This window comes from Emys orbicularis, chromosome 3, assembly GCF_028017835.1.
Source record: "Emys orbicularis isolate rEmyOrb1 chromosome 3, rEmyOrb1.hap1, whole genome shotgun sequence".
Taxonomy (NCBI): Eukaryota; Metazoa; Chordata; order Testudines; family Emydidae; genus Emys; species Emys orbicularis.
The window spans coordinates 157273527-157290426 of NC_088685.1; the positions used below are offsets into that span (position 1 = coordinate 157273527).

Consider the following 16900-nt stretch of genomic DNA (forward strand, 5'->3'; position numbering starts at 1 on the left):
CAGGCAGGGCTGCAAAGCCAGCCGCTGGATCCAGCTTCCCCCGCGGTGCAAAACCAGCATCTGGATCCAGCTCTTCCCCCTCCCCACCTCCCACCCCCCTTCAAGGACAACTCTGGATCCAATTGCACACTCACGGGCTCCCCCCGCAAGGACAACTCTGGATCCAGTTGTACACACACACACACACACACACACACACACGTTGCAAAGATAACTCTGGATCCAATTGCCACCCCCGCGCGCACTGCAAAGCCAGCGCCGGGGTGATTTTGGATCCAGCCCCCCGCCTGCCCCGGCATCACAGAGCCAGGTGCTCGTTTAAGAGGAACTCGAATCTCCGCTTCTCTCTCCCCTTTTCTGACCCGGTTCCCCTTTAAGCGGAGCCGATCTGGTGCGAGCGAGGAGGGAATCCCTCTCGGGCCGCGTCATCCTAACCAAGGAAACCCGCGCTGGCGTCGGATAACGCAAATGACCATCTTTGGCAACGTGCGGCAATGGAACAGACTAAAGGCCGCCAGTGAGTGGGGGGAAGGGGCGGGCTCTGCCGGTAACAAATCAAGTGCGCTGGGTCCCGGCTGCTCCCCCGCCGCCCTGGGGATGGTGCCGTCTCGCCCTGCAGGGCTCTGAGATTGGTTTGCAGGCGGCGGGCTGGGTTTGGCCAAGTGGGATTAAGTGGGCGGGGTGATTTTCCCCCTCCCCCTGCCAGGTGGAAGACTCCCCTTTGCAAGGTGGGGTTTGGCGAGCTGGGAGTTTGACGTGTGTGACTCCACATGGTACAGCTCTCAGAGGAGGGGATGGATAATAAGAGTGTGGAGTTGAACTAATGCCATTGCACTGACTCATCCAGGGAGAGCAAAGGAGCTCAGAGAACAAGATACTAGAGAGACTCTCAGACAGAAAGGGGGGCAGGCGACAAGGGGGGAGAAGAGAGAGACTCACACGGGAGCAGAGACGGGCAGGCAGCAAGTGTAAAGATCAACAATTCAGGGAGTTTAAAAAGAAATCAAGAGGCTAAAGTCCTGGACTGAGTCATCCAGTCTAGTAAGAGCAGGGAACTGGCACTTTTATAAAGGATTTAATTAAATAGGAGGCAAAGAGCCTCTTGATTGAAAACTACAGAGCCAGATAAGCGTTGAAACCAGAACAAATATTCACAGGAAGTCTGAAGGAGGGCAATAGACACGCGCGTTTTAAGTGTGTGTGTTTAGGTCTCTTTTTCCTCCCCTTTCTCTTCGGAGCAAATGTAACAGATTTTAAGACAGAAAGAAACTCTAAAACAAAGAGAGACGTCTAATTTACACTTCTTTTTGCGGCAAATTTTAAATCCACATTTTTTTCTGAGTGCACCAAAGACCTCTGGGACTAGAGAGAGTGGCTCTATTTTGTGAGGTGGGGAATATTATTTCCCCCCAGTCTTGAGTGGAGGAAAAAGTTGAGGAAAGGGCTTTATTCTTAACTCTTTATTTAAAAAAACCCACAAATCTTTACGGAGTGCAGTTGGAAGGCTGAAAATAAAAATCAGGCGAGAGAGGCGGAGAAATAGAGCGTGTGTGTGAAGGAAAAAAACATTGTGTTTCTCTCCGGCTTCTACCTCGGATCATGTACCAGGACTATCCCGGGAACTTTGATACCTCCTCCAGGGGCAGCAGCGGCTCTCCAGGCCACCCAGAGACTTACTCCAGCGGCACAGCACAACAGGTAGGGGCGGTCACAGGTACCTTGCCATGCAACTGACATGATCAAAGCTTCTCTTCTCCCCCTCCCCCCAATGCATCTTTATTTCTGATTATCTGAGCACCCTCTGCTGTGGCACCCAAGGACAGTAGGTAACACAGTTCTGTCTTCCACTTTGCACACCAAGAGTTTTACTTTGAGACCAGGTCTCCGCTTCAGACAGGATTAAATAATATAGTGTGGCTGTGTATAACATCTGTGTGTATGTAATATCCTTGTTATATTGTGCTTTTGTGGGCCATTTTCCTGTAAGATACTTAAAAAAAAATCTGCTTAACCAAATAGTAAAGTTCACTTGCCACACCCAGTCCACTTTCTGAGCGCCTTTATCAGACCTCTCCCTAGTTGGAGATTAGGGGAATAATAGGTGCTGCCTATCCTTTGGCACTCCGAGTCCATTTCGAGTCCACGCCTTAAAAGGAGGGGGAAACAACTTCTGTCTTTGCAAGAGTTTGGGCGTTTTTGTGTGAGTGTAAGTAATGAGGAATCTAATCTACCGATTTACAGGACGCCAGGTCAGGAGAGAAAAGCAACGTTTAATCGCCAGTGCAGCTAAGTGTCTAGAGTGTGTGTGTGTTTGTGTGTTTAAATGTTGCTTTATATTTCCTCCTGAAACTACCGTCTCAAGCGATCCAGTTGCTGTCAGCGGGGTCTGTGCTGAAAACACACACCCTAGTGCTGCCGCCGCCGCGACATTACTGGGTCAGTCACTCATCCTGGGTTCTGCTGTCCTCTGCTGGAGTTAATTTGGGCTGAAAGAATCAACGTGTGTGTGTGAGAGAGGGAGAGAGGGAGACTGTAACGCATATACTTTCGTTTTATGCCAGTTTGGGAATTGGAGGCTGTGTGTGTGTGTGTGTGTGTATTCCTGATGGATTTCCTAGTGGGAGTAATTACAAAAAAAAGAGTGTATTAAAATGACTTTCAACCAATTTGTCTCTGTGTATGGAAATGTGTATGTGTTTATATATAAATACATGCAGGATGTTGTGCATATACTGTATGACTGCTGCTCTGCACCTTATGTGCATATTTGAGTGTATGCAATGAATTTGCATTACTACTTCTTATATGAAATGGTTCACAGTGCCAAAAATATCAACTCTTACTCTGCTATCCACTAAAATAGTGTTCTTTTCTATACTTATCCCATGTGCTAGCTGAGCATACCTACAGACATGGCAGATGTCATCAAACAGGCACTGAAGACTTCGAAGTCAGAATCCCTGACTTTTTTATTTATCCTTGGAAAGTCAAGGGAATGCGATGTAACCTGAAATACTGCCAGTTCTGTAGGAATTCAACCAAACATTCAACCCAAATGAAATGGTGCTAGTGACTACTGTTTACATTTGTGTTTCAAAAAGCCATCTATTATCGGTGACATTTCAGAATCTTGATGGGAGACAGGACACCAGGAAATAGGGTCTGCTCCTGACATCCCTAGGCAGCTTGCCTGAGTAAAAAGTGTAGAGGTGGGTTCTTGATCTTTACACAAGAGTATCACACCTTAATCTCATCAGTCTGCTTTCAGATTGCTCCCAAAGCCTGTAGATAAGAGATGAATTTCTAAGTAGACCAATAGTTTTAAGACTAAGGTGGGAATGCTCGAAGAAGGGGTGCTCCTCGCTCCTCTGCTTCACAAACTTTCCTGAAAAAGAAGACTTTCTGTTTTCTGCTCAGATAACTCAGATTGTATCACTGAACACAAACCTGGTATCTAGCTCCAATTCCTATAGGTAGGCAAATACAATCAAGGGGCTCAGACTCTTAAAAATAATAGTAATAATAATAAAATGAAAATTTGGAAGAACATTACATGGTCTTTGGGTCACAGTTCTATTTGGAGCTTTCCCCCTACCTCATTGAATTAGTTATCCCTTTTTTTAGTGTAAAAACACTGAAAGGAAGAAAGAATGGTTTAAAAAAAATCCATCCACCCATAGGAAGAGGATAATCATTGGCTAAGCAGAAAGCAAGTGTTGGCTAATTCACAGCCTGGTGTAATATGCACATAGATTTTACAATTAATAATAGTATGGAAATCTTACTTTATTTTGGTACCTTTCAGCAATAATAGTTTACATCTGCCTTTCATGCCAAGGAATTCTCAAGGTAATTTACTAAAAAATAATAAAATCTGTGAAGCTCTCTCCTGTCTTGTTTTTAGTTAGACGCTCTTCCCTCCCCCACCATCTTCTCCCAAGTAGACAAGCTGTTTTGTGAGCTGAACCAAAACAGCATTACTTCCTTGACATGTATATGCTATTACTTTAATAGGTCCTGTGATACTCAGTCTCAAGGTCCTTTATTGCAAGGGAGTTAAAATATACGGAATCTTTTAAAGTAGACTTTATTTGATTTGGAAGGTGTTTAAATAATTTCAGTAGAGTGCGCCTCCCCCCCCCCCCGCCCTTTTAATAGTGTCTGTCTGTGAGGATGGAATGTGTTTTTTGTATCAGCCAGGCTTTCTACGTACCTAGGGAGTGATATTTTTGCTTTCTTCTGGTATTCAGACATTCCTCAGCTCACTGATTGCTGCTTGTTGGTATTTACTGTTCAGTTTTCCTGGTCTCTTGACCCTCAGAATGCAAGCTCTTACAGAGCTCATGGGATCTAGTTACATTTTTGAGATAACTTTTCTTGTTGTAAGCTTCTGGTCTTGAATAATATTGGAACTAGAAGAATGGAAGATATTTCCTGTTGAAGTTGCGTGACTACATGAACTTAAAGGCTGGCTTTTTTTTTTTTTAATGGGCCTTTTTCCTTTTAGTTTTCCTAGGAAAACACTTCAAAAAGGCTTATGTGCCTGCATAAACTAAATCCATGGCTTCTGTGGAAAGCATTACGCAATCGGGCCAGTTACACAAACCTAGGTTATTTCATAACTTGTTTACATCAGCTGGCCTTCTCTCTCACTCTCTTCTTTCTCTCTCCCTCTTTTTTTCCCACCAGGGTTGCTTCATCTCCCCTCCTACTCCCCCCCCCCCCCAATTATTATTATTTCTTGCATAATTTGTACAAATTAACTGGAAGAGTGGGAGACGCATCAAGAAGTCATAGGATCATTTTTTAAAAATATCGCCCTATGTTAAGCTTTGCCAACAGTACCAGCCTGTGACATTCCTCACATCAAAGAACTTTTACCAGAAATGACTCAAAAGTTTCCCAGCTCACTCCAAATATACCTCGTTGGTGCCCTCTGTAGGATAATCCCAGTAGGAATGCTTCCAGGGATTGTAGTTTGGAATCAGATTATTCACTCCTTTTCAGTAAATGTGAGAAGGAGGGAGGAGAAAAGGGGGGAGGGGGAGGGAATTGAGAAATTAAACATGCTTGGATAGCTTGGAGCTCTTGGTTTTTGTTTTTGTTTTGTATGTTTCAAATTCAGATCAAGTGAATTTTGCAGAGGCTGTGACACATTGATTGGCTGTGTTGAATGTGTGAGTTAATGAAGTCTAAATGAAATGAGCTAGTTTTATTTTTTTCCCCTTGTTATTTTTCTTTCAAACTGCTAGAGAGAGAGAGTGCGTGTGTGTGTGCGTTTGATATGGCTGCCAGAATATAGTTTCTAAGGTTACTATCTTAATAGGTCTTAGATCAGGATACTGGCTTAATAAGTACAGAAGTGTTTTCTTTAAAAATCTGGGAGACTTCTCAAGATGCTCGAGTGTCTTCTTTCCCTTTGATCCTTGCAGATTTTGTAGATTAGGATCAAACAGAAGCCTCACCTCTGTTTTAGGAATTGGTCTGTTCCACTGATTCTGTACTGTGGAAATCAGCAGTTTTATTACCACATAAAATACACAACTTGCAAAGTTTTCTTTTGAATCTTTCTTCTTCAGAAGCAAGAAAGGCTACATCAGTCACATGTTTCAGTGGAAATCGTCTTTCTGAGCCAAAACTTTGATGTCTTGTAACTGTTCTATCCTTACGGTGCAGCACTGGGACGTTTTGTAATGTTATGTAAAATATTCTATTCCTAATAACAAATTTGCCATGTGGCGAACGTAGAATTTAATGAGGATAATATATTTGCTCTTTCAGACTGGAAGATTTCCTCCTACGTATTATCCCACTGCAGTGCCTGACCTGCAAGGAAACTACTTGCAGGAGAAAAGCTTGCAATATTGGGCTGTTAATTTGTTATAGGATCATTGGGGTTGGAGGGGATCAACCTTTCTTGGGTTCATGGGCAGCAGTGACTCACTTGGAACAGCATGGAAGCTCCCCATTAAGATGAGGAAAGGAAAGTGCAGTCCCATCAGCTTGAAATATTGCACGGTTGCTGGTATATATACAGGTCTTTGTGACCCACTGATCTAGCCCATCCCTCTGCATTTTGTGGCAAGATTTTATTCATTATCTTTGGAATGTCCCTGGGAGATGGAGCATTGGAGGCCATTACCCAGTCCCATGTTTTAGATTATAATGGAAACAGACCTCAGCCCTTTTGTAGTGAAACAGTGGGAAAGCTAGAGGAACGTTTGTCTTTTACCAGGGAATGTGATGGTATCTTGATCTGCATGTTGCTTGGGGCCGTGCTAGGGCGATGGCTCTGTGGTATTGCAGTGGTTGTACGTTCCGGAGTGGGGTGTGGGGATTTAAAGTGTGCAGCATTACCATTTTACTATTGCTAAACGTTGTATATAGTGCCATGAATCTCCATCCCTTTGGTGTCTATGTTTCTGAAATCTAAATAAAACATACAACAACCAATCAGGAGAGGGTGGGTGTGGGGATTACTGCTGATGAGATGAATGCTGGAGGCTATAAAGTGAGATTTGAAGGAAGGGGGGCTAAGGGAGGGGGGACTTGGTGGATGCGGGTAGGGAGAGTGTTCCAGGAATAAGGGCCAACATGATGGAAGGTTTGTGGGGAAAGGAGAAATAGTTAGAGCTGGGAAGAGCAGTGGAAGGACTAAGGGGAATGAGCTGAGATACAGGTGAGGGCAAGATTATGCAGGCCTGCTAGGCGAGGGGAAGAAATTGGCACCCGATGGACTTCAAAAGGAGGTGGAGGGGGGTCAGAGCCTGCCACTGAAAACTATGGTATCACAGTGGATTAGACCTGAAAGAATATTAGGCGCCTCGTAGGTAACCACTGTGGCATTCCAGTGGCAAAGGGCTTGGGGCTACTAGCATTTTTGTAAGGGAAAGTGAATGGCAGTGAAGTGTCTGATTTGTAAAGCAGGTGAGTTGATCGAGATGGGAAGGAGAGAGTTGCCACCATGGGAATCATGGCCCCTCGAGCGCCAATCAGAATGTGGAGATGACCACGTTTACATGGAGTAGGTAATTGTGCGTTTGGCTTAGAGACCCAACGTGAGTCAGAGTGGAGCGTCTTTTAAGACAGTCTTGTGATAGTGACACATCCTGTAATTAGTTAGATGGCGAAAGGAGAATAATAACGGAGGATTTTTACTGACACCTTTCGGAGTTGCCTGTCTCAGCAGAAATTTTCTAAAGCCATTTTAAGGGATTAGAAAGGAGGCTAGTGAAAAGGAGGACACATGTTCCGGCAGAAACTAGAGGTGTTTCTTTCTCCCTCTAAGCCTGTCATAGACAATTTTGTCTGGGCACAAAGGCTAATTCCCTGGGTTTACAGATGGATGGTCCAAGGCTTTAGCACAATCCAGGGATGCAGTTAAAGCTCCATCTACAAGACAGAACCCTGCCTTAACCCTGTATAGATGCCTTTCTCTTGTTACTGGCCCCCTGAACTGGTTGTGTTTGGCACTGTTACCACTGCCAGGAATAGATGTGTTGAGAAGAACTGGATCCATGTGATTGCAAATCTAAGGGCAGTGACCTTTCCATTGACATAGGGCCTGATCTCCTAATGGATTGGGAGAAGTTAGTATCTGACCCTTCATCCAGATAATTTGGTGATTATTATAATTTTTTATGACATGTCAGATGTGAACTCCTTCCTGGTTATGAGGAGTTGAAGGTCAGGATGTATGTCACTGTAAGGATCATTACCCTTAGGTTTGCAATAAACTCTCCTGAATGATAATTTTGCACATCTATAGTACTTTCCATACAGGACTGTTAACACATTTTGCAATTGTTAATTTGGCCTCACAATACCCAGGTGAAGACAGTAAGAATAATTATTCCCCACTTTAAAGGGAGGGGGAACTGTAGCACAGAAAAGCGAAGATCACACCGGAAATCAGTAGCAGAGTTTGAAGTGGAACCCAGAGTTCCTAACTCTCACAGCTGTTCTTTAACTGCTAAACTAGCTCATGCTTCCTCTTTATGACCTTAATGTCCTGGTAATTTTTCCTCTATCTCATCCCAGCACTAGTTACGCTATATAATGTGGTGACATGAAGACATCCTGTCCTGTAATACAAGCATAGCTTACCTTGTTGGAGAACTGGGGGAAGAGTGGGAAATATAGCTATTTTCAGCAAACTCCTTTATAGGAGTGATGAAGAAGCAGTACAGAAGTTTGCAGCTTCTTCAGACCTCTTGGGTCTACCAAATTAGTCAGGAGATCTCAGGAAAATGGCCTTTCTTGTGAGGTTTTGAGTACATCCAGTCCTTGTTAGATTCAGGACCCAAGGTTTTGGTGGGGCTTTTGCTGAAGGTTTGATATCAGGGGACAGGTTCATTTTTACATTCCCTCCCTTAGCTTATTCACTCATTTCTTCTCCTAACTTTCCCCCTTAGTTTGGGGCTGTCTGATGCTTTAAATTAGAATTTTTCTGTGTTTTAAGTGGCTCTTTTGGGCCCAATTCTGGTTGCGTTGATGTCATCGGGAATTTTGGCCAGTGTTACACACACAAAGTCCAATGGCTAAAGTTCTGGTCCTGTAAAAATCTGGAAAATTATTTTTATAGGCCTTGAGTTAGGAAAACTCTTAAGCACATGCTTAACTTCAAGATCATCCTTAATGCTTAAGTACTCTCCTGAATCGGGGTCATGGTGGTGGTGATTTCCCGTCCCTCCAGTTTTGACTCCTATGATACCATTTTATTGACCTAAGGATATGCATTTGCACAAGATCATTTCAAGGGCCACAAACTGTTAGCTGATAGTTCTCACTTCTGGTCCTAAAAGTCTATTGTCACTTCTGTATTCAAAGTTCAGAATGTTGGTGCAAGACATGTCTTTAAAACCTAATCTCACCTTTGAGTGTCTCCTGAAAGGATCTCTTCCTAGACAAAAGCATTCTTTCTCTCTTGTGTCCCCGTCCTGGACACATCATTGTTTTCCTAGTTGTTTAGTGCCAGCATATTATCCAGGTGGATTTACTTAAGTCTGACTGAAACCAGGTGTACAAGTTTTATGGAAGAGATCATTACCTATTGTCTTGGTTTTATTGCTGCCTTGTTTTGTCTAGACAATGACGAGCTGCAAGGAACTTGTCCAATCTGAATCCTGAAACACATTTTATAGGCTGCATTTAAAATATGTATACATGCACATAACCGTCCCAGAGCTGGACTTTTCACATTATACCCTAGAACCTGTATGTGGTGAGCATGGTTCCACATAATGAAAGCCCTGAATTGTTGTGATGTGTCTCTGTTACCACTGCAATTCTCTATACAAACTTTCCATTCATAGAGCCATATCCTCTGGCCAAAGCTCCCGTGTTATATGGGCAGAACAGATCCCCTGTAAAAAGGTTCCACTAAACTGTACTTGGTGCTGGTGTTTATGGCTGAAGTTCTCTTCCTTTTTTTCTGGATTGATGGAGAAGTATTTTTCTAGAAACTCCTCAATTCCCCTTTTAGACTTGGCCATGACTTGCTGTGTGGGGTGAATGCTCTATACAACATGCTTTGCGCTGTTTGCAGGGAGGGGAAGTGTATTATGGGAAAGAGAGGAGACGTTTGGCAGGAGTGGGATTGGAGGGGAGAGGGAAGGAGTTGCTTTGGGATTGGGGATGGGGAAGAAGAGATTGCTTGGCAGTGAGTCTCATTCAGGAGCGAAGTAAAACCAAACTGCACCAGAGCGGAATGGCATCAAGAGGTACAAATAATCATTGTGACAAGCGAAAAGGCCCTTCACTTCACACATCAGAACAGCATAGATCCTTCAACATGATAGGCTCCCACTGTGAGGCTTTTAGTTTTTGTTCAAGTACCAGAAGGTGCACGGGGCGTGTGCTGTCTATGCAGGTGCTCTCCGCCCCATCCACTCCTCAGGAACAAGTGCAAACACAGGCTATTCTGCATGCAAACTAAATGGCATGTGTGGGGCAAGTGCCAGATGCTAAAGCCTGTTCTGCTGGTTGCCACACCATGTTGTCTGCTTGTGGAAAGGCGCAGCCCTCCATGCCATCTGTATATCGATGGGTCACTGAGTCCTGGTTCTGGTACCTACTTAGATTCTCCCAGTGAATCTCCTTCTCCACTTGTTTCTGCTTAGATATCAATATTGTGCATGTACTGATTTCTCTCTCCCTTTTTTTGTCTCCTTCTAGAAATTCCGGATAGATATGCCAGGATCAGGCAGTGCTTTTATCCCCACCATTAATGCCATAACGACCAGCCAAGACCTGCAGTGGATGGTCCAGCCCACCGTGATCACCTCCATGTCGAGTCCCTACTCTCGCTCACATCCCTACAGCCATCCTCTGCCCAGCCTGTCTTCAGTTGGTGGACATACAGCCCTTCAGAGACCTGGTGTCATTAAAACTATTGGGACCACAGTGGGCAGGAGGAGAAGAGATGAGCAGGTAACCATGGTGGATAGAATGCCTCATCCTAACTTGCAAGCTAAGCAGGTTTGGGTATAGCTGGTGTTTGAATGGGCAACTGCAAGGCAACCTTAGGTGCTGCAAGTAATAGGGCTGGTATTCGGTAGGTGGTGCTCTTGTCTGAAACTGACTGATACCCATCCCAGCTTGGTATTGTGTTGCTGGAAGGGCTTTCTTTTGGGTGATGCCTAAAAACCCAAGGCCCTGACAACTTGTGGCTTTACAAGGATCCCATGGCACCTTTTGCAAGAGTAAGAGGGTTTTAATTCCTCTATGGCTGACTAAATTCTATTTGGCTAATTGTTTTGTCTCCCTAAAATTCCCCCCTCCTTGCATTTGTCAATGGGTAACATATTCTTCACTTCCTGTCCTCAATTTGATATGTGGTGTTATGGTGCTTTGTTAAATAGCTGCCAGGTTTCCCCTTCGGGGTGGCTGCATTTTGGTGGTAGGTGAATTAATTCCTAGGGCCAGATCCTCAGGTGTGCCTGAACACTGCTTAGCATCCTGTGTGTGTGTGTGTGAGAGAGATGGGGAGATAGGTGGCTTTCAGCCACTCCCTCCGTTCTAGGAGTGCCAGTTAGAGTGGTTACAGTGACCCTTAAGGACTGTTCAATCAGCTCCAGATTTCCGGAGCACAGCACACTCTGATCACACTCCTTTCCATCCTGCCATCCGGGGCTGGCCCTTGCTTTATAAAGGCCTTTCAGGTCCCTCAGGATATCGCACGAAAGGAGGTAATTTTATTGCTGTGACATCATTACAAGTTGTAATTCAGCCAAGCTCCCTCAAAGGCTTCACAAGTCTGGGCCAATCTGTGGCTTCACATCAAAACCAGGTGAAACTCTGTAGTCTAGACTGGGTTTCAGTTTGAGTTTATTTGGCTGGGGCCTCAAACAGGAGAAAACCTCGGAACAGCTGAGTTTTACACAATCTGCTTTTAAAAAAAAAAAAAACAAAAAAAAAAAAACCAGGGGATTGGAGGAGGGAGGGCTGACCCTGCTGGAGTGCCACGCCATCCCTTCTCCTCTGGGCCAATTCCTTCCTCTTCCAGTGTGTGCCCCAACTAGCTGGTCCCACTCTGATTCCAGTGTTGTGTGCTGGAATGAGCATGAAACTAACCAGAACTGGGCCGTGGGAGGCTTTTACGGCGCAAACATATGCTTATTAAAAAGAGCCGTCTGTGTAGGCGGCGGCTGGAGATCTAAGTGTATTTCCTAGTGGGTAGGTGTCCACATCGCAAACCGAACAATGTCCGATCCCTTGGTGGCAGTCTGAGCAAGGACTGAATGATCTTGTAAACTGAGCTCGGTTTGTCCAGGGTTTTGCTGCTGAGAGGGACATTAGCATGGCTGGTGTGGGCAAGCTTGGACTGCCACTGTTCACACTGTACCTGTTATGTGGATTAATAGCAGACTGCAGCCTCCAGGGCAGTCAAACCAGTGCCTGCCATTAGTGCAAAATTCACTTCTAAAGAAACTTTAAATAATCTGGATCGCCCTGTGTTACTCTGAAGCTGCACTTATGCAGGCCTTTGCAGAGAAACGCAATGGGACGCTGCGTCTGGCCAGCAGATTAGATGGGTATTGCACAAGGTCTGTTTTTAATAAAACAATAAGCCCTACTTTTACTTCCCCATCGTCCGTTTTGATTTTCAGTCTGACTATTTTAGCCTGTCTGTTTTTATGAGATTTCAAAGGCAGGCAAGGGGTTAACATTGCTCCATAGTGAATGAAAATCCCCTTGGTGCAGAGAGCTAACACAGTTCCATTTTTAAGCCCTATTTTTATAAGCATATGTTTGCTCAAGAAGAGCCCAATCCTCCGTTAGGAGTAAAGAGGTGCATAGGTCTTGTGCTGGCCCCCTGCACGAGGGTGGCTTGCCCTCACTTTCACTGGGTCCAATGCTCTGTTGTCTAAAGTGGAGGAAAGCTGGCACTAGAACTAGAGAAATAATTAGCAACAAATAATTTATATGACAAACATTACCTCTGCGTTCACAAATTGGCCGTGAAGAGCTCCCGATATCCTCCTATTTGATTGTTGTTTGACTTTATTTCCTGAAGAATGCCTGCCAGGAATTCCTGGCCTGTGGCTTGTTTGTGAGCGATTCATTGTGGGTCCTTCAGATTCAAGCTGTGCTGATTAGACGTATGCCGTGTTCGGTACCTGGTGGGCTGAATGGGACTCCTAGGATCAGATTTCTGCTGTGGGGGTACATGAATCAAATTCAGAATTCATTTTCTGAGAATATTCCGTATTTGCTGAAAATAGGCTGTTTTGGTTAATGTTTCTGCCGGCAAACCCATCTACTAGCATATTCACGCAGAATTAATACAAAAGGGGTACAAACAATGCAGAACTGGCCTCCTTTAAAAACACCAAGGTCTGTTTCTATTTTTAGGCCCCAGTTAATGTTACACATGAAAATATTCTGTGCCAGCTCAGGGCCTGAGTTGTCACCAGTCGTGGTTATTCATGGGACTTGTTAAAGTGGCAACCTGAGCCAGATCATTAAACAGAACTGAAGTTACTGGGGAAAAATTTTTTGGTCGGAAACGTGTTTCAGTGGGACTTGTGCTCCTAAATCCCATTGGTGCTTTTGAGAATCCCATCCATAGGCCCCAGGTCAGCTGACAATTTAAGCATGTGCTTTAGGGCTCTGCTGAGCAGCGGCCATATAAACTGTATATATTGTATGCACACACATACATGTACATTTTGCACACGCATGGATTTATATTCTGTATAATCAAAATAAAAATCACAGAAATGTATAAAGTTAATAAAAGACCAAAAGCACAATGGGATCGGTGGGAGGGGGAACACACGCAGATTAAAATGAACTTCCTGGAACGGGAATGACTGCCGCAAAATATATAAATAAATAAAAACCCAGAACGAAGTTAGGCAGAGTAAAAAATCATAAAAAAGAACAGATATTGAAAACGATGACTAGCTTGTTCACAGCCCTGGAGGTTTTAAAACTGAAAGTGTTGTTTTTTTGTTTGTTTGGTTTTTTTTAGTTAAAATGCTTCCATTATTTGTTGGCAGTTTACTTTTTTGCATTCGATCAACCTGGACGTTAACACCAGATTAGTCAGTTTCAGTTTTGTTTCTAATCAGTGGGACTGATCCTTACTGGTTTAAAGCTGCAGAGCAAGTCTGAAGTCAGTGGAGCTGTCTCGGTGCACGCCAGCTGAGGATCTGGCTCAATGTCACTCTTTGCTTCTCATGTTCTAGTTGTGAACCCTGCATGGGAGTGATCAAATCCAAACAAAAATCTAGTTTGCATTGGTATTTAAAAATGATGGGCCAGCATCCTCAGCTGGTGTAAGTCTAGGTAGCAGCATGGGGTTCATTCAGTGTGCGGGTTTACATCAGCTGAGGAGCTGGCCTGGTATCTATAACGATGGAAGCATTTCTGTTACTGTAAGATTTTTGCAAAGGTCCCAAAACCTAGATTTTTTGAGCCTGACTTGACTGGACACTGCTGGTCATCTGCTGCCCTTGAGTACTCTGGATTTACAACAGTGTCACTCCATGGGCTTCTGAGAGAACATAATCTGCCCCAGGGGTCTTTTTATGTTGCTGGATGGTTGCCTGCAGATACAGGAAGTACAGTGTGTTATCTTGGCTGGTGCTTGGAAATATGGGGCCAGATCCTCAGCTGGTGTAAATTAGCATAGCTCCATCGACTTCAATAAAGCTACTTTGATTTGCACCCGCTGAGGATCTAGTCCCTGATCTTCAGGTTAACGACTGTGCTTGTGTGGAAAGATGCAGATATTCTGTTTCAAGAAAGAGGCGCTTACAACATCTTGCTCTGGTTTTGCTTAATGTGCCACCCACTGTCTGCTCGGCCTTGGCTGCAGATTCACTGTCCTCTTGCACAGTCCTGTTGCGCCCCTCTCTACTTCGACCCTCTTCATTATGGAGCCAATCCTAGGAGAGATGCTGAGCGCCTTCATCTTCCAGCGACCTCCCTGGGAGTTGAGTGTGTGCAGCACCTCGCAGAATCAGGCCCTTTTCGCTCTGTGGTGAACTGTTGTTCACAAAGTGCAAGGAAGGATTTGCTCAGATCTTGTGGCTTGGTTTTGAGTTTTTTTGGTATGTGCCTACAGCTGTCACCTGAGGAAGAGGAGAAGCGAAGGATCCGGAGAGAGAGGAACAAGCTGGCAGCTGCTAAGTGTCGTAACAGGCGTCGAGAGCTAACAGAGAAACTCCAGGCGGTATGTACTCTGCACACATCTCTCCCCTCCTGGTTATACACCCCTTGGATCACTCTAAACCATGCCTCTCCTCCTGCTGGTGGATGACACATACACTGCAAAGTTTGTACCACGTTCCCTTTCAGTGGCTGGTTCAAGTCAGGCTAAAAAATCACTGTTTCTTACTGCTATCAGCTAGTGAAGTCACTTTTAGCTCGTGTGGTAGAGTTATGTGCTGTGGTGCTCAATATACTGGGTTCAAAGCCTACTGATAATCTATGTGGGGAGTATTACACTTGCACCCATGTGCCCCTCCCCACACAACTCTCTTGTTGTTTGCCCAAGTTATAAGCATATATAGTTGTTTCACTGTCACACCCTCCAAACCCCACCTCTTTTCAGTGCTTGATTATCAGTATAGATTTTCCCTCTACATGATATGATTTGTTTGTGTTAATTCATGCTGCAGTAATTGAATAGGTTAAACCAATGACATTTCCCCTAGTGCAAATCCCAGTATACTCCAGAAGGATCTTTCTACAGTCCCCTGGAAAGGTAGGATGGTCCAGTGGTGTAAAATGGGATAACAGCTCTACCCTGCCTCAGAGGGGCGTTATGAGGATAAAAACATTAAAGATGGTGAGGTGCTCAGATACAATAATAATGGGGGCCATACAAGTGCCTAAGATACTTTGGCTTTCATATGAGGACCAGTACATCACTTGTTCTGCTCCAGAACCTATTTGCCTACTGCAGTGATTAGGAGCCAGCTGGAATTTCCACAGGGGTCTCTTCACTTCACAGAGTTGCTGGTGCCTAAGTAGCTGGGATAACAGCAAAAGGGAACAGCGGGCTGGGGATGAGCATGGAACCAGGAATGGAAACTCAGTCCAGTGGAACCCCTTTACATTAGGCTAAATGCCTAAAGCAGTTTTGAGTGTTTGAAATGTGCCAGGTGAAGCGGCGGTAACTTTCCCTTAACACGCAATGGCAGATTAGCCCCAGGCACTACAGCAGTGGTGGAGGAAGGGCCATTCTGAGAATGGAATAGAGGTAGGCTTTTCTCTGTCGTTCACAACTTGTACTTCTGCACCCTGGACGCCATGCATCATTGCTTGTGATTCCCCTAATACCCATTCATTGCTGGTCCTTGCTGCAGTGGAGCGTGCCAGCAGTCTCTGAGGTCCCAGGGGTACATTGTTTGACTGGCTCTGAAAGAGTGTGTTTGGTACTGCCTAAGTGGTAGATCCCAAAGGGGTGCTGTGTTTCTTACTGCTCATAGATGTTCTCTGAGAGGGGTATGCAGCATATCTGCTCAGCTTCTCTCTGTGCTTAGCACATTCTGATAAGGCTCCGACTTTGCCCACCGCGCTCTCCCCTCGCGTAGGCTGTCATATTTATTTATTTCTCCTCGGTCTGCAGGAAACGGAGGAGCTGGAGGAAGAGAAATCGGTGCTGCAGAAGGAGATCGCTGAACTCCAGAAAGAGAAGGATAAGCTGGAGTTCATGCTGGTGGCTCATGGCCCTGTGTGCAAAATCAGCCCCGAGGAGCGTCGCACCCCACCATCTCACAGCCTCCAGACAGTCCGGACTGGAGTGAGTGGAGCAGTGGTGGTGAAGCAGGAGCCGGTGGAAGAAGAGATCCCATCCTCCTCTTTGGGCCTTGACAAAGCTCAGAGATCTGTCATTAAGCCCATCAGCATTGCAGGGGGGTTTTATGGGGAAGAGCCACTCAACACTCCCATTGTGGTGACCTCGACGCCCGCCATCACCCCTGGCACCTCCAACCTGGTCTTCACGTACCCCAGCGTGCTGGATCAGGAGTCTCCTCTCTCCCCTTCGGAGTCGTGCTCCAAAGCTCACCGGAGAAGTAGCAGCAGCGGTGACCAGTCCTCAGATTCCTTGAACTCTCCAACTCTGTTGGCATTGTAACCCCCCTGTGTCCCTCATTTGCCAGTGTGTTACATCGCCACCCAGGACTGTGGGGGGAAACCTCCTCCACAAGATTAAAGACAGGCACAAGGGCGTTCAAGCACAAGGGCAGCAAGAGCAAGAGAAGGGGAAATGTGGCTCCAGGAGCCTCCTGGAGCAGGAAGAACAAGAACAAATGTAAACTCCATGGAAGCAGAAATGGTGATGGTGGAAATGACACGCCCAGTCCATCTGGAGAGGGGAAGCTCCCCTCTGGAGGAGCTGCCTATGGAAACCCCTTCGTGTGTTTAATGGACTTGGGAAACA

General features: G+C 45.2%; 1 protein-coding gene across 1 annotated transcript; it reads left to right on the forward strand.

Annotated features, from left to right (window-relative positions):
* Nucleotides 1–1599: 1599 nt before the first annotated feature.
* FOSL2 (FOS like 2, AP-1 transcription factor subunit) lies at nucleotides 1600–16594 on the forward strand. Its single transcript, XM_065401835.1, has 4 exons — nucleotides 1600–1698; nucleotides 10177–10431; nucleotides 14576–14683; nucleotides 16085–16594. The coding sequence occupies exons 1-4, from the start codon at nucleotides 1600–1602 to the stop codon at nucleotides 16592–16594; spliced, it is 972 nt and encodes a 323-aa protein (XP_065257907.1).
* Nucleotides 16595–16900: the final 306 nt, after the last annotated feature.